Source organism: Colobus angolensis, unplaced genomic scaffold (genome assembly GCF_000951035.1).
Source record: "Colobus angolensis palliatus isolate OR3802 unplaced genomic scaffold, Cang.pa_1.0 Scaffold102, whole genome shotgun sequence".
NCBI classification, from domain to species: Eukaryota; Metazoa; Chordata; class Mammalia; order Primates; family Cercopithecidae; genus Colobus; species Colobus angolensis.
Window position 1 is genome coordinate 1,030,665 of NW_012111142.1, and position 18,782 is coordinate 1,049,446.

The 18,782-nt window shown below is 38.2% G+C and overlaps 1 protein-coding gene across 1 annotated transcript in view; it reads right to left on the minus strand.

Annotated features, from left to right (window-relative positions):
• Positions 1-18,782, minus strand: part of CACHD1 (cache domain containing 1) — a 227,828-nt gene that overhangs the window by 135,391 nt on the left and 73,655 nt on the right. Inside the window, exon 2 of the mRNA XM_011940834.1 lies at positions 10,357-10,419. Coding sequence (XP_011796224.1) covers positions 10,357-10,419 — 63 coding nt within the window. The remainder of the gene's footprint in view (positions 1-10,356; positions 10,420-18,782) is intronic.

An 18,782-nucleotide genomic window follows, 5' to 3' on the forward strand; every position in this document is an offset into this window, starting at 1 on the left:
TGCAGCACACCAACATGGCACAAGTATACATATGTAACAAACCTGCACGTTATGCACATGTACCCTAGAACTCAAAGTATAATTAAAAAAAAAAAGAAAAAAAAATAGACTTTAAGGAGAGAATAATATTACCAGAGAATAACATTTCTTAATGTTCTAATTCACAACTTATCAAGAAGACATAATCTAAAATGTGTATATAAAAACATATAAGGCAAAAATGAACAGAATTAAATGGAAAAAATACTATTTCACCATTACAGTTGAAGATTTTAACATCCCTTTCAACAAATGATAGAAAATAAAAATCAAACAAAATAAAAATCAGCCCAAAATAAATGATTTGAACAACATTATCAACCACCTTGATACATAAAGAACACCTAAAAACTGCAGAACACATGTTCTTTACAAGTTCACTTGGTATATCCACCAAGACTGATCATATGTAGAGTCATAAAACTCAGGTTTCAATTAATTAAAAAGGACTGAAATCAAACAGAGTATGTTCTCTGACCATAATGGAATTACATTAGAAATCAATAACAATAAGATATCTCAAGACCCCAATGTTTTGAAAATCAAACAAAATACTTAAAAATCCATGGGTCAAAATTTAAAAATCACAAGAGATATCGGAAAATATTTAAAACTGAAAGATGATAGAAATATATCATGTCAAACTTTGAGGTATATAAAGTGTACTAAGATAAATATTTATAGCTTTAAATGCATCTATTTGAAAAAAAGAAAAGTTAAAAATCAGTGATCTAATGTTCCAACCTAGAACACTAGAAAAAGAACAAAACTTAAAGTACAAGGAAGGAAACAATGAGAACATAAATTTGTGAAATAGAAAACAAGAGACAATTAAGGAAACCAAATTCATTTTTTGAAAAAATGAGTCATCACTAATATTTTACCATTCATTCCATCTCTGATTTTGTCTGTCAAGCTAGAAGTTGACCATTTTATTGATCTTTTCAAAGAACTAGCCAGCATTTGGTTTTATTGACCTGGCTCTATTACTCTTCTTCTGGCTGATAGATATTAAAAAGATACAGAATATTACAAACACTTTTTTGTGTTTGTCAACTAATTTGACAGCTTAGATGATAATAGCAAATTTCTTTTTTAAAAAAATCAACTTACCAAAATTGACACAATATGAAACAGAAGATCTAAAAAGCCAAGGAAACAAAAACAAAATAAGAAACCCTATCTATATATATTAAAGAAACTGGATGCTCAAAAACCTGCTTGCAGAGAAAATATCAGGTCCAGATGGTGCTCTGTTGAATTCTATCAAACACTGCAGGAAGAAATGACACCTTTCCTTCAGAAAGTTAAGGAGGAAGGAACACTTCTAAACTTTTTTTTTTTTTTTTAATTTTAGATTTGGGTGTACATGTGAAGGTTTGTTCATAGAGAAACACATGTCATGGGGGTTTGTTGTACATATTATTATATCACCCAGGTATTAAGCTCAGTACCCAGTAGTTATCCTTTCTGCTCCTCTCCCTCCTCCTACCCTCCCCTGTCAAGCAAACCCCAGTGTCTGTTGTTTCCTTCTTTGTGTTTATGAGTTCTCATCATTTAGCTCCCACTTGCTTATAAGTGAGAACATTCACTATTTGGTTTGCTGTTCCTGGGTTAGTCTGCTAAGGGTAATAGCCTTCAGCTCCATCCATGTTTCTGCAAAAGACATGATCTTGTTTTATGGTTGCATAATATTCCATTGTGTATATATACCACAATTTCTTTATCCAGTTTATCATTGGTGGGCATTTAGGTAGATTCCAAGTCTTTGCTATCGTGAACAGTGTGGCAATGAACATTTGCACACCTGTGTCTTTATGGTAGAATGCTTATATTCCTCTGGGTATATACTCAATAACGGGATTGCTGGATCGAATGATAGTTCCACTTTTAGCTCTTTGAGGAATCGCATACTGCTTTCCACAATGGTTGAACTAATTTACACTCCCACCAACAGTGTATGGGTGTTCCCTTTTCTTTGCAACCTGCCAGCATCTGTTAATTTTTGACTTTTTTGATAATAGCCATTCTGACTGGTGTGAGATGGTATCTCATTGTGGTTTTGATTTGCATTTCTCTAATGATCAGTAATATTGAGCTTTTCTTCATATGCTTGTTGGGCACATGTATGTCTTCTTTTGAGAAGAGTCTGCTTCATGTCCTTTGCCCACTTTTTAATGGGGTTGTTTTTCTCTTGTAAATTTGTTTAAGTTCCTTATAGATGCTGGATGTTACACCTTTGTCAGATGTATAGTTTGCAAAAATTTTCTCCCATTCTGTAGGTTGCCTATTTACTTTGTTGATAGCTTCTTTGGCTGTGCAGAGGCTCTTACTTCAATTAGATCCCATTTGTCAATTTTTGCTTTTGTTGAAATTGCTCTTGGTGTCTTTGTCGTGAAATCTTTGCCTGTTCCAATGTCCAGGATGGTTATTGCCTAGCTTGTCTTCCAGAATTTATAGCCAAACTAGTTTTATCAAGTCAGTACCTAAATCCAAAAAGTGATAAGCGACATGGGAAAAAAGCAAATATGGAACAAGGAAAAGGAAAATCAGGAGCATGGAAGCAGGTGGGCTGCAGTTTTGAAAATGGTGCTCATCTCACTGAGAAGGTGACATGGGAGAACAGACTTGAAGGAGGTGAAGGCCCATGGGGATCTCTGTCTGAACAGCACCTTGTGCAAAGGAATGTGCCTGGAAAGGCAAGGAGGCAAGCATGCTATTCCAAAGACCCAAGTTAAGAAGATTTATCAAGGAAGATGAAAAAGAAAGATCAACTGTTCAACACTAATGTTAGTTATGTAAATGAGGAATTAGCAAAGTAGCGGTCCTTGGTGATCTTAAAGAGAGCAGTTTTGTGGGACAGGTAGGACTAAAGTAGGCTTAAGAGAAAATGGCAGAGGGCCAGGCGCGGAGACTCACACCTGTAATCCCGGCACTTTGGGAGGCCGAGGTGGGTGGATCACGAGGTCAGGAGCTCGAGACAAGCCTGGCCAACATGGTGAAACCCTGTCTCCACTAAAAACACAAAAATTAGCTGGGCGTGGAGGCATGTGCCTGTAATCCCAGCTACTCGGGAGGTTGAGGCAGGAGAATTGCTTGAACCTGGGAGGTGGAGGTTGCAGTGAGCCGAGATCGCCACATTGCACTCCAGGCTGGGTGACAGGGAGAGGCTGTTAAAATTAAAAAAAGAAAAAGAAAAAGAAAATGGCAGAACTGGATCTAATGCGTGTGGACACCTCTTTTGATGGGCTGTGACTCAAAGGGAAACAAAGAAATTAGACAGCAGTTGGAGAGGAAAGTCGGGTCAAGAAAAGGGTCTTTTGTTTAATATAGGTAAAATGTGTTTACATGGTGATGGATACGATCCAAAAGAGATCAAAAACCACAGAAGAGCAGGGAGAACTGCTAAAGGAATGCCCTTGACCAGATGTCAGGTGCGTCTCCTGTATAAGGAATTCTCTCAGTTCTCTCTGACCCATTTCAAAGGAATTCTGAAATCCTCTAAAACCATCACTGCCATCAATTCAATAGTTTCTGAAACACTATGAAAATGTTTGCCATTTCATTGAGTAAATTATTAATATAAATAATTACTAGAGCATTTGAGAAAAAGTTAGAGTGAACTCTTGAAACAAGTCCAAGGTGGCTCTGATCCATTTAATGATCCAATCAAGCACCCCAAGAACCTCCTTCTCCTTTTGCTTCTTCTTTGTGTTTTACGGACCACATTTGGCTACCTTCTGAGGCACTTGCTCAATAATTTATTTTTCTTGATTCAGATTCAACTTTGTATAATACCTTACGCAAACACACAATTTCTTTTCTTTTTTTGAATCAGAGTCTCGCTCTGTCGCCCAGGGTGGAGTGCAGTGGCGTGATCTCCGCTCACTGCAAGCTCCGCCTCCCGGGTTCACACCATTCTCCTGCCTCAGCCTCCTAAGTAGCTGGGACTACAGGTGCCCACCACTACACCCAGCTACTTTTTTGTACTTTTAGTAGAGACAGGGTTTCACCGTGTTAGCCAGGATGGTCTCGAATCTCCTGACCTTGTGATCCGCCCACTTCAGCCTCCCAAAGTGCTGGGATTACAGGCATGAGCCACCGTGCCTGGCCAATTTCTTAAAAGTATTCAAAAATGAAGTCTATGAGAGGTGTTCCACACAAGAACGTGTGCGTGGAATTTTAATTTTTCCAAGGCTGTGGCCATAGTTTCTTCGGCAGCAAAACTACATATAGTGAACTAATTAAGGATGTAAAACACATTGTTAGACAATTTAGACCCACAATCTCTGAAGGTTAGTTTAAAAGAAATAATGAGTAAAAGCAAGGAAAAATGTATACCCAAGAGTAAAAATATCACAAAATGTTTTTTATTGGTGTTAATTTCTTTGCTCCCCTAACCAGAAGATATTAACAACATGTTAGATTTCCTGCCAAGTTAGATAGTATGCACAAGAAAGATCCAACTCTCAACAAGATTTGATTAGTAAAGAGGGAGGGCAAGAACCCAGGGGATCTAATTTTCATTAACCCAAAGGAGAAACAATGGATAGAAAATGCAAGCCAGAATTCTAGATAGTACAAAATATACAAAACCAAGCATAAAGAAACGGTTCCCTTTCACCTAAAGGTTGTGAGCTAAAAGCACACAGGTCAATAATCTGCTTTGAATAACTAACCTATTTTTAGTTTATCAAACAAATCCTATAAGTGGTTACAATTATTATTATAACTATTAAGAAGTAGGGAAACTGGTGAATCGCTGTTAGGAAGACTGAGTCCTCAAACAAGGTGAAAGCAGGAAATCTAGGAGGTAAGCCCATGTCACACCCTGCTTTCTTCCTGAGAATTTGGGCATAATCTGGAGACCTTGAGCTTCTACTTTGATGACAGCACAGAGCACCAGATATAGGAGATAAACCTCAGGGTTTGGCCAAGATGGGAAACCAAGGAATCTAAATGCGGGGGGGGTACCCAACCAGATTTCAAAACTCGTTATAAAACTAGTCACTAAGATAATGTGGTACTGGCACACAGATAGATAGACAGACTAATGGAACCAAATCAAATTCATACATATCCAAAAACGCAACTGACTGAAAACAAATGAAGAAAGTGTAGATTGTTTGACAGAGATAGAGGATTTGAAAACACATATGGGGGAAGAAAAGGAAATTGGATACCTACTTCGCATCCAATACCAAAATCAATTCCAGGTGGATAAAATACTTAAATGAGGCCAGGTGGGGTGACTCACGCCTGTAATCCCAGGACTTTGGGAGACCAAGGCGGACAGATCACCTGAAGTCAGGAGTTCGAGACCAGCCGAGTCAACATGGCGAAACCCCAATTCTACTAAAACTACAAAAATTAGCTGGGCTTGGTGGTGGGCTCCTGTAGTCCTGGCTACTCGGGAGGCTAAGGGCAGAAGAATCCCTTGAATCCAGGAGGCGGAGGCTGCAGTGAGCTGAGATCATGCCACTGCACTGCAGCCTGGGTGATAGAGCAAGACTCCATCTCAAAAAAAAAAAAGACTTAGGTAAGAGAGGCAGAAGTTTTAGAAGGCAGTATAGAGTATCTTTATGTCTAAAGACCAATTTTTTAAAAACCTGAGTTAAAATTAAAACGTTAATTCTTTAAAAGATAAAATGAGGCCAGGTGCAGTGGCTCACGCCTGTAATCATAGTACTTTGGGGAGACCAAGGATGGTGGATTACTTAAGCTCAGGAGTTCAAGACCAGCCTGGGCAACATGGAGAAACCCTCTCTCCACAAAAAACACAAAAATTAGCTGGGCATGATGGTGCCTGCCTGTGGTCCCAGCTATTTGGGAGGCTGAAGTGGGAGGAATGCTTGAGCCCCAAAGGTGGAGGCTGCAGTGAGCCATGATTGCACCAAGCACTCAAACTGGGATGACAGAGCGAAATCCCATCTCAAAACCAAACAAAACATAAAAACGAAAAAATGAGATGAAAAGACAAGGCAAAAACTGAAATCTGCACAGCAATCTAATATGGTAACTACCAGCCACATGTAGCTATTTTATCTAAAATTTAATTATCAGTAGCTCTAGACACATTTCAGGTACTCAGTAGTCATACGTGGCTGGTAGCTACTCTACTTGCCCTAATATGGAATATCATCATCTCAGAAAGTTCTCTTTGGACAGCACTGATCTAGAACATATACAGCATTTTTAAACTTCTAAAATAAACAACTAAAAAACTGGACAAGGAGCATTAATAGATATTTGACAGAACAAAAACACAAAAGTTTACTATAAACATGCAAAAAGGTGTTTCAACCTCATTTGTCATCAGAGTGAGGCAAATGCAACTCACCTGATACCCTTTCAGACAGGCCACATTTGGCAAAGGATTAAAAATCATACAGTATCAGATATTAAAGGAGATGCAGATAAGCAAGTGACCCATGACAGCCACTGTGGAAGCAGTCTGTTGAACACTGACACCCAGCACTTCTACTCCAGAGAAGTGATTCTCCACCGGAGCTGAATAGTGCCCCCTTGCCCCACTATTTAGGGTATTTGTGTGTGGAGACACATATACAACACACAGTTCTGCCATCATTAAGTTGGCAGGAGGCCAGGGATAATAAAATTCCTGCAATTAAAGGAATTATTCCTTCTGTACTATGTACAGAGGTATGAACAAAAATCAAAACATTAGAACAAAATTTAAAAAATTAGCCAGATTTAGTGGTGTATGTGTAGTCCCAACTACTTGGGAAGCTGAGGCAGGAGGATTGCTTGAGCTCAGGAGTTTGAGGCTGCAATGAGCAATGATTGGGCCATTGCACTCCAGCCTGGGCAACAGAGCAAGAACCTGTCTCTTAAAAAACAAAACAACAACAAAATTAGAAACAGCCCAAACAACGTCAGCTATAAAATGGATACATAAATTGCATATAATGGAATACCATAGAAATGGCAATGACCCTTAATTACAGATGTCAACATGGGTGCTTCTAACAAATATGAAGCTGAGTGAAACTAGCAAGATATGTGAATATAAACATATGCTTAAAATTTATATAAAGAACAAAAAATAGCCAACTCAAAATTAATTTGGGGATAAATACATATAAAACAAATCAAAACAAAAAAATGCAAGGGAATTGCTAACAAAAAATTAGGATAAGGCTACCTCTGAGAGGGAGGGAGGAAGGTACTCTCTTTGGAAGGTCATACAACGGCCTTCTAAGTTTGGTAATGCATCATTTCTTCAGCTGGGTAGTAAGTTAAGAGGTTAATTTTAATATATTTCTTTACATGTATTTTACACATGTCTCCATATATTTGATAAATTTCACAACTGTTTTAAAAGCCAGCTTAATTACCTACTAGCTGGGATCCGTGGCTTTTCTGAACATTGCTAATAATAATACTGCCACCTACCTCATGGAGTTGTTCTGAAGTTCAAAGGAGATAGAAGTGTGAGTGACTGTGATGGCGGATATTTTACAGAATAGGAAACATATGAGGTAAACATGTCCCTAAAGATTTCATTCTGGGTACTGTCCAGGATCACAGAATCCAGAGTGTCTAAACAGTTATTAAAGTCAAGAAGATACTGAGGTGTGTGTGTTCTCATTGTAGAATGAGAACTCCCATGTTCAATTCAACCCATGGGAGAACCATCATAATGAAGTGATAGCAAACTTTTCAATAAATGTGTAAATATGAGCTTTTATTGTTATGTTGTTGTAATAATGACCATAGTACTGAAAGGATCTAGAAATCATGTCACAGAAGAAGAAATTATTTAAGACCTGTTTATACTAAAATTTAGGCTGAGCGATAATAACAGTGACACAACTGTCCTCATTTCTGGGATAAACAACAGACACAGATCTATTTGTTAAGGGTTCTTTCAGAGGATGGACCAGAGAGACTGCAGGAATTTAAAAGTCAGTACACTTCTGGTTCAATATAAAAAAGAACTTCTTGACAATCAGTCAGAGGACACACAGAATAGACTGTATGGTAATTCCCTTGCACTTGAATTATTCCGATAAAGACAGAGTTTAGCAGAGACTCCTGTATCTGATGAAAACAAGTATTTTAAAAATAAACTATGTTAAATTAAAAATACAGACAATAGGCTGGGCACAGTGGCCCATGCCTGTAATCTCAGCACTTTGGAAGGCCATGAATCCTCAAGCAAAGGAGGACTGCTTGAGCTGAGGAGTTTGAGACCAGTCTGGGCAACATGGCAAGACCTCATCTTTACTAAAAACAACAATAACGAAAAATCAGCCAGGCATGTGGGCATGTGCCTGTAGTCCGAGGTACTTGAGAGGCTGAGATGGGAAGATCGATTGATTGCCTGGAAGATTAAGGATGTAGTGAGCTATGATCATACCACTGCACTCCAGCATGGGCGACAGAGTAAGACCCTGTCTCAAAAAAAAAACAAACAAAAACAAAACAAAACAAAACAAAAAACAAAAAAATACAAATACAAATAATAAAACTTTCTGTCATATTTATTTCAAAAGTTAGCTTTCCTGCTTAATATCCATCAACTACAAATAACTTAGTTTACCTCTTGGAGCCCCAGTTTCCTCATCTGTAATAAGATATCTTTCCTTCAAGGTTATGTGGTAAAAATCAATGTGATATATATGGAAGTTGCCTAGCACTGATGTTCCATAAGTGCTCAATCAGCAGCTATAATTTCTAAAATTACTATTAAAGGCTTCTAAACTTGTTTCTAGCTAGATAAATAAAAAATGACATCAGTACAAGGGGGGGGAAAAAAACTTTCACATTTGAAAACAGCCTAAGAACTTGTATCTGTTACTTGAAGGAAAGCGGCAAACTGATATCCCTGGATCAGTTTCTTTAAAATGTTATCAAATGGCCTCTGGTCTCCCAGAAAGTTTCCTTGAACATGATTTGTTTAAAAATCTTTGCCATAAAAAATCTCTTAAATTTCACAACCACAAAGAACTTTCTAGTTTGCTGAAATAAAAATAAGACAGGAATTATGAAGATAAGTCTTAGCACAGCAAACTACATCATATTTACTACAATAAATAAATACTCAGGCCATCAGCTTTTAAAAATATCTAAAGCTAAGAAAAAGAATATACATATACATGACTATTTATATCTTCTATATTTAACCTGCAGAAACCCAATCTTTAAAAAGTCAATGTCTATAAACAGGAAATGCTGCACTTCAAGATTAAACCACAGTAATTTATTATAATAAGCATCCTACAAACAACTTCACTATAAGGACACTTGCAAATCTTTTCTTCTTATATAGTACGTTTTAAGTTCAGATCAAGTCAAGCTGTTCTCCACGAACATAATAATGGTGGAATCTCAGAGAGTTTAAAATCGTATGCAGTTCACTATAGCTATCTTTCTATTTTGTGGAAGCACTCTGCTACACTCTGGTTTTTAGCTGGGTTCTGTTTTTTACTTGAGTTTCAAAACTAGCTTCAAATTACTAGTTGATGGTGTTGATGGTCACATACTGTAACGAAGTTGGTGGATTCGCTGAAATTAAAACCAACTCCTATTTACCACCCTTCTTTTCAAGCACAGATCAATTATTTACGATCAGGTTCACCAACACTATGTTTTAGGAGGCAGTCCATCTGAAGCCAGCTATAAATAAAGTAAATAGAATCTGACCTCAAAACTTCTTGACTCCACAGAGAACTGAAAGAAGATGGGAGGGGAGAAGCAAAGGAAGAAACAAAAAAAAAAAAAAAGAAAAAAGAGGAAAGAAAAAGAATGGAACAAAAGAAGCCAACATCCAATGAGCTGCTTCTATGCCAGAATTACAATTTTACTTCATTCTTCGTCAGTTTGTCATCATTTAATTATCACAACCCCATAAGGCAATATTATGTTCCTCTTATTTAAGATTGAGAAACTGCAGCTCAAAAACACTAAATTGCTTACTGGGGCCACAAAGTAAGGAGGAAAACCAGAATTTGACGTGGGGTCTGTCTGATTCCAAAGTCTGGGCACTTATTTTCTACATCAGAAAAAATATTTTCAATGTTTTTAGATGCGAGTTGTTTAGGAATTTTTAAAACAAAAAGGAATTAAATAGTTCCAAATTATATAGCACAGATAGCAGAAAACCATGCACATAAGTTTTTAACCGCCTGTAAGAATCCAAAGTGTAAGGCTGTCACCATTATGCATGAGATGCACGTGAAATTATAGAGAAAGAACAGGAAACCTGAAGTGGAGATTGCCTGTAAAGAGTGATGAAGCCACATCTAAAAGCAAGACAAAGACCGAGAGTGTCAAGTACTCATAGCCTCTTACCTGCTGTACTTCACTTTCTCCATTTGAGATTTTCTCAGTGTAAACAAAGGAGTTGAATATCCGCTGCAATGAAAAGAAAATGAACATGAGATTTCTAAATAAGTCATTTTCTCTATGAGTGTGTATGTGAATAATTTGTTTACAACAAATAGAATCTAGTAGAAAAAACATTTTTAATTAAAATGCAGTAATTTTATAGACAGAAACCCAAGTATCAGCCAAAGTCAATCACACTTATGTAAGCAATACCCAGGCACCTCTGTAGTGAAATAAGCCAGGTGTTACACTGTATTTTTCATTTTCAAAACTACATTTAATTATAGATTTCCGGAGTCCATGCCATTTTATCCAACTGGTATAATCTTGACAAAGTGGTGCTTCTCATTTAAATCCTGCACTCCCTGAATGCTGTAATTGTTTACAGACTCTAACATCTAATGCAATAAAGCTCTTTGAAAGGGATTCTTTCCATATTCTCTCATGTCCCTGTTCAGTCCCTACCCAATATTATCTACCACCTTCGTTACTCAAGCACCCCCTCGGGAGAGTAACATAATAGGGCTTGCCAAATATGTGTGGACTTAAGAGAAGATCCAGTTCTTACATGCCAGGAAATATGACAGCTGTGCCAAGACATTAGGCCAAACTACAGCACACAAGCACACACATTCTTCCCCTGGTCCCTACTCCTCCATATATTGCCTCTATTTAAAATGTCTCTGCAGACTTATGACTTTACCAAACTGTACCGTTACTGAGTAATCACAAGAGATTAACATATAACAAACTAAAGAATGAGAATCCAAGTTATGTATCTGTTAGAGGAGCAACAACAACAACAAAAAAAAGAGCAGCAGCCTCATCGTTTATCTTCAAGCTTTAAAGATACCACTGAACTCTCCAGATAAGTAAGGAGTCAGACCTGGAGATGTCAGCCAAAATTTCCTTCTTCCTTTCCATCCTGCTGCCAGGGTTTGTCAGCATCTGGGACAGCTTCCCAGACGGCCTAACACACCTGCATGGTTGTGGTACAGAAGACAAGTGAAGCAAAATTCATCATGCAATATACATCTAAACAGACCAAATGAAGGAAGATCAAGCTGCTGGGGCTTAGAGGGAGGTTTTGGTCGGGGGGTGGAGTGCAGGGTGGAGGGAAGCAAACAAACTTGAGAAGGACTAGGATGAAATTACAGTCTGGAAAATTATAATTACAAATCATGGTGCCTCCCATCATTCTCCAATGTGCCACTCATTCATTCAACAGGTGTTTATTGTCATTTTCTTTTCTGAAAATGACTCTGCCAGTAGGAAAGTTCATTACAGGTTTCTAGTAATGTTCATAATGATATTATCATTGGCTAGTATCTACTGAATACTTACCATGGTGTGGACACCATTCTAAGCACATTACATTTATTTATTTAACTCTCATAAAACACCTTTGTGATAGGCACTATTATTATCTCTACATAGATGAGGAAACTGAAGCATATTTACGAAGTGCCTAGGGCAATTGAGATATTGTGCCTCATGTGTATATTTTATTTCATATTCATTTCAAAATTACTGTAGCTTTAAAGAGGAAAAACTAAGAGTCTGGGAGATTAAATAACATACCCCCAAATAACTTGGCAAGGCTGGAATCTGAACCCAGGCAATGTGACTTCAGATCTGGCACTCCTAACTCTATTGTCTTATAAGAATTTACTACCCGATTGCTTTACATACATTAAAAGATGCTGCGATCAGAAGCCAACACCTGAACATGATGCAGATCAACAATCCCTATATATCATTTCAAAATTCAAAAGGCTCTGAAAATCAAAAGTTTTACATAACACATTTGTTAGCAAAATAGGAAATAGCCTGAACTTATTTGGCAGTAAATCCCAACTTGAACTGATGTGTATGTATAGTCCTTATTAAACCACTTAGTGTGATATTCATACATTTTGATGCAGATCTCAACCAATGTATTTGATTATGCGGCTCTGCTCCAGATCTCACTACAGGTGTTTTACATTTGGGGGCATTAGGATTCTAAATCCTGGAATACTCATTTTGGAAGAAGCACTAAGAATCTATAGACCTCCATTCTTACAACTGCACGTTCCCGATCCTTGGGGGACACCTTGGTCGACTACATTATAATGCTCTTAGAGGCCTGGTCAATGTCAATACCACCCATGTCCCCCGGAATACATTCTCTATTCTCATACAATTTGATTTCCAAAACCTGTTAAGTAGTGCCAACAGTACATTTTTATTAAAAGTAACATAATTCATGTAGTGACTCCAGATCTTGATAAACACAGCCAATTTCTTATTTCCTTTCTGGCAGTGATATTCCAATTGATACAGTATCTGTTCTATCTTGGCAAATGCTTCCGCCAGAGCTGATTGATGAAGGAGGCATGAACTACTCCAGATCCACCCTGCTCAAGCCAGTACCCACAAAGGGCCAAATCAGATACTTCCTTCTCCTTTTTGTTAAAACAAAGGTGAATTCCTCAGTAGTAATAAAAAATATATGCCTGGAAGGGTTCGAGAGGCTGTGTTTTGTTCCCTATTTTATTCATTTATTATCTTAACAGGAGTGATTACTAATACTTTTATCTTAGTAGATCTTCTTATGACATAAGCATTTTTATATTCTTTATACCTAATAAATGTGGGTGGGCAAAAGAAAATTTTAAAAGCAAGAAAGATGTTTTAAATGTGAGCAGTGGTGATTCTGTAGACTACCTATTTTCTATAACCCTGTATTGACCCCAGAAGTGAAAAGGGATGTGGTAGGTCATAGTTCAGGGCTATCACCAAAGCAAAACATTTTTTTGCCCCTTCTCCTTCCTCAAGTGGTTGGGGTGTGAGATGGAGAAGAGCTTTAAGAACTTCAGTGAGGGCCGGGCGCGGTGGCTCAAGCCTGTAATCCCAGCACTTTGGGAGGCCAAGACGGGCAGATCATGAGGTCAGGAGATCGAGACCATACTGGCTAACACGGTGAAACCCTGTCTCTACTAAAAAATACAAAAAACTAGCCGGGCGAGGTGGCGGGCGCCTGTAGTCCCAGCTACTCAGGAGAATGGCATAAACCTGGGAGGCTGAGGCAGGAGAATGGCATAAACCTGGGAGGCGGAGCTTGCAGCGAGCTGAGATCCAACCACTGCACTCCAGCCCGGGCGACAGAGCGAGACTGTCTCAAAAAAAAGAACTTTAGTGAGATGCCATTGGAAGCCAGTAGAACCTAGACAAGTAACTCATGACTTAACCAATCAGCCACAAGTGGTGCTAGGTTAAAAGTTCAGGCTTAGGCTGGGCACGGTGGCTCATGCCTATAATCCCAACACTTTGGGAGGCTGAAGTGGCTGGATCACCTGAGGTCAGGAGTTCAAGACAAGACTGGCTAACATGGTGAAACCCCGTTTCTATTAAAAATACAAAAAATTAGCCAGGCGTGGTGGCGCACGCCTGTAATCCCAGCTACTTGGGAGGCTGAGGCAGGAGAATCACTTGAACCCAGGAGACGGAGGTTGCAGTGAGTCAAGATCGCACCATCGCACTCCAGCTTGGGCAACAAGAGCGAAACTCTGTCTCAAAAAAACAAACAAAACAACAACAAAAAAGTTCAGGCTTATGTGTGTGCACAAGATCTCAAACTACAGGGTGAATTTTCACTATGCTTTAGGTCAATGGAGAGCAATCGTCTTTCTTAAAATGCAGGGCCTGCTAAGCCCAGCTCTCAAAGGCTTAGTACTTTTATACTTTACAGTTTCACATAAATTATTGCATTTGATCTTCACAACAACTGTATGTGGCAGGCAGGGCAGGGGTCTGAAACCACATTTTACAGACTAAAAAACTACATTTCCAAAGGTAGAAAATATATCTGAGGTAAAAAGTTGAAGCATTGAGGCCTAAATCTAGGCCTTGAGTTAAAAACAGGCGTTGTATTTAGCAAAGCTATTAAACAAGTTCATTCATATTACCTCCTTCTTCTGCATAGCCTATCCTAATACCTGCATGTAGGAAAAAAAAATGAGCATTTGGGGATTTTTTTTCTATCCATTTTATTTTAAGCAAGATATATTGTCCAGGGTAATTAAAGAATCCCAGACAAAGGTTTTGTTTTTATTACTTTCTATTGCTATGTAAAATTATAAAAGAAATAGAGTACGGGGCCTTTTGGAGCTTTTGATTTTAATTCAAGAGCCAGGAATTCAAAGTGATACACCTAGCCGACATTTTTATGACTTCAGGGTAAAGATTTTCCTGGTTAATAGAGGACTTGGAAAATGGAAATGCAAAGGAAAAGTTTTCCTAAAACATGAAAATGATCAGCCACTGGACGTGGTAGTTCATGCCTGTAATCCCAGAATTATGGGAGGCTGAGACCGGTGGATCACTTAAGCTTAGGAGTTCAAGACCAGCCTGGCCAACATAGCAAAACCTCGTCTATATGAAAAAAACAAAAATTAGCCAGGTGTGATGGCACCCATGGGTAGTTCAGCTACTTAGGAAGCAGAGGTGGGAGGATCACTTGAGCCCAGGAGGCAGAGGCTGCAGTGAGCCGAGATTGTGCCACTGCACTCCAGCCTGGGTAACAGAGTCAGATCATGTCCGTCCCCCGCCCCCCCCCCAAAAAAAAGTAAACGAAAAAGAAAAAAGAAAAGAAAATAAAGAGCCATCATGACAGGCCTGATCCTTCAGTCCTCTTGGATGATTTGCCCACAGTAACAGGGTTAGGGTATGGGTAGGCAGGATGAGCATTCTGCTTTCTATTCCAATTTGTCACTTTCCTTTATCCCTGCTCCCCAGAGGGCTAAAGGAATTCCAGAAATCCGAACTCTTAATGTGAACACAACCCGAAGGGAGTCAGAAGTTAACTCTCCTCACTTTGCAAATCCCTGGAAATTAAGCTAAAGATACTGCTCAGCCCTGCCTATTACTCTTTCTTGTTCTTAAAATTCTTCATCAAATACTAAAACTAAAAATATGTGTTATTATATAGCGAACAGATTAAAATAGGTGAGGAGTTTTAAAATGTTATTTTAAATAGAAACGTTTCACAGAATCTTCTATTACATTTATTTCCACAATTAAAAGAAAACAAGAAAAAAATGTCTTATTCTTATGTGCATGGTAACTGAGCACTCTGATTTAGAGACAAAACTGACCTTTCTCTCATTAATACATGCACCTTGGAAAACTGGTGGTATCTTCTCAAGTTAATTATATGGATATTTATGACTCAGCAATTCCAATCCTTGGTATACACCTTGCAGACACATGGTTGTGTGTTCCTCAAAAGACAAGTAGAGTATAATAACGTTCACACAGCAAAACTACTCCTAATAGCACCTACCTAGAATACTCAAATGCCAACCAGCAACAGAAAGTTAAACTGTGGTGAATTTGCATAACAGAATATTCAGTGATGAGAATGAAAAATGACTACAACATGCATCAACATGATGAATCTCACAAACATGATACTGAGTGAAAGATGCCAGACACTAGCATACAAAGTGTGTAATTCCATTTATATAAAGTTCAAAACCAGGCAAAACTAATACAGCCTGTTAAAAGTCAGGATAGTAGTTATTATTTGTGGGAGAATGAACAGAATAGGGCATAAAAGGGGCTTCCGGGATGCTGAAATTTTCTGTTTCTTGATGTGGTTGGCTGCTGGTTACCGGATATGTTCACTTTTGTGAGAATTCATCAAGATGTACACTTAAAAGACTGCATTCTTCTGTATGCTATGCTTCAATAAATTTACTTCAAACATACATTCTAGGTAGTCTCTCTAAAATATACTCTACTCAAATGTTTTTGTAAATACACAAATATTTTATGTATTTTTAAAATTACGTATGCATTCTTAAAAAGGAAGGGCAAGACTCTATTAACTGGGCTATTATAAAAACTCAAAGAAAAATCTAAACCCCAATCCACCATCCAGATAAAACTGGGGCTATGCTAAATGAAGAGTCACCTAGCAATTCACAGATAAGGTCTCCTGAGCCTTCCCCGAGGCTACATCTTAATTGCTCCCTCACACTTTAAGTATATATAACATTGCTTAGTTCTCCAGCTTCCCATCTAACAGTACCGTACAAATCTGAATTTTCAGCAAGAAAAGGGGTATCTTTACTGAGTTTCATCCAACCTAGATGTTCTAAAGGTATGTTACATTATTAAATCAAATCTCTTTACATATTCCTTTCTTTTATTCCCTAAGCACTGCCTCCCCGCTCCCTCCCAAAAAGAGCAGGTTCAACACAAATGAAGTTAAAAATTAGAGTCACATAATAACAACTGAATACAATTCCCCCTACCTCTACTCCGAGGGGAAGAAAAAAAAAAAGACAAACATCTTGTGTGTGTGTGTGTGTGTGTGTGTGTGTGTATGTGCATGGGTAGCCTGCTTTCCCCACCTTGTACTGACTGCACCTTAGTCCTTCCCTCTCTCCATCCACTGTCTTACCCTCTCAACCCATCATCTCCTCCCTTCCCAAATCTCCCAAATTAATTAAGCCTGCTTGACAGACGGCAAGACAATTCCACTTTGCTGGAGCAATGACAATTACATGTGTGTTTAGTAAGATGGTCAGTCCAGACAGTTGGCCCAACCTTCACGCCACCAACAACTGCCAAATTTTAACTAGATATTGAAATGAATGCTACAGCAGAATACCACAGCAAAGAAATAAATACCTTTGCAAGCCTAATGAGATTCTGTGGGTCTCCCTCCCTGATATTTGCTAAGAAATGTGGACTGAGTTTTTATTCAAAAGCTTATTCTCTTGCTATTTATGGGTCTCTGTGGCAAGCACATATGGCTGACAGTTCAGTAATGGCTTCATTCAGCTCTGGATCTGTTCCCATGATTCCAGGCATTGTGGTTAAAGGGGAGGAAAATATAGATCACCACTGTTATCGCAAGAAGTTGACTAACACTAACCACTAAAAGACAAAATGCTGTCATTTAAACAAATTTTTTTTAAAAATCACAGGGCAGAGTGTGGTGACTCACGCCTGTAATCCTAGCACTTTGAGAGGCAGAGGTGGGTCGATCACATGGCTGACATGGTGAAGCCCTGTTTCTAACCAAAAAAAAAAGCACTGAAAAGGTAATTAATGAAAACTTAATTTAAGTGTTTCAAGAAATAAAATGTGTATGACTGTATTCTTCCCTAAGTACGCCCTATGAATAATCTTTTACCAGGTTTAAAGGGATCCCTTCAAACCTGATTTTTACCAGACTATTTAACCTCATACTATTAAACAAATGGAAGGCCCAATAAAAATGGCATTCTCCGATGAGGCTAATTATTCTGCATTCTGAGGTCAAAAATCTGTTGCTATAGATCTTGGTCACTTTTAAAATTATTGTTATTATTTTAGAGACAGAGTCTTAACTGTGTTACCCAGGCTGGAGTACAGTGGCATGATCCTAGCTCACTGCAGCTTTGAATTCCTGGGCTCAAGTGATCCTCCCACCTCAGCCTCCCAAGTAGCTAGGACGTGTGCATCACCACTGATGGCTAATTTAAAAAAAAATTTTTTTTTAAAGAAATAGGATCTCACTATGTTGCTGAGATTGGCCTCAAACTTCTAGCCTCAAGCAATCTTCCCACCTTGGCCTCCCAAAGTGCTGGGATTACAGGCATGAGCCACCATGCCTGGCCTTTGGTCAATTTTTAATCTCAGAATTTGTTCATTTTGGATACAGGTGGCTCAAGAAAATAGTTTGCCAAGATTATCAAAAAGATTACCACTAAAAAGGAAAATAGAAAGTAACCTAAGTACCCAACAACAGGAAACCAATTAAAGACTCTTCATCCAATCAAAAACATTGTGCAGCTATTAAAAGCATGTTTATTTAAAAAATTTATTAATATGTGTACAGCAGCATTTAAATATATAAATATTCTAATTTTGTGTGTGTGTGTGTGTGTGTGTGTGTGTGTGTATGTACCATGTATCATAATGTTGCCATGTATCCCAAGGACCTGGAATGCACTCAGGTGCTTTGCAACACATTATCTCATTTAATATTTACAACAAGCTTTATAACTACGTCCTCATTTTACAGATGAGGGAACTGAGGTTCTGAGAGATTAATTTGACAAAGCTGAGTATTAGTAAGTACATGGTCAAGTCTGAATACAAAGTCCGTCTTACTCCTAAATTTATGTGTAATCCCCTATGCAAAGATCATCTTTAATAGAGAATAGAGTTTAATAGAGAAAACTTATGTAACACCTAGAAGTTGACCAAAATAGTAACAGGGCATGCCTGTAAATAATATATATCTAAGATATATATTTTTCCTTTCTTCCCCCACAAATCTTAAAATTGAATATGTAACAGAGAAAGACAAACATTTTTCAGAGTTGTCCAACTCACAAAAGCACATACAT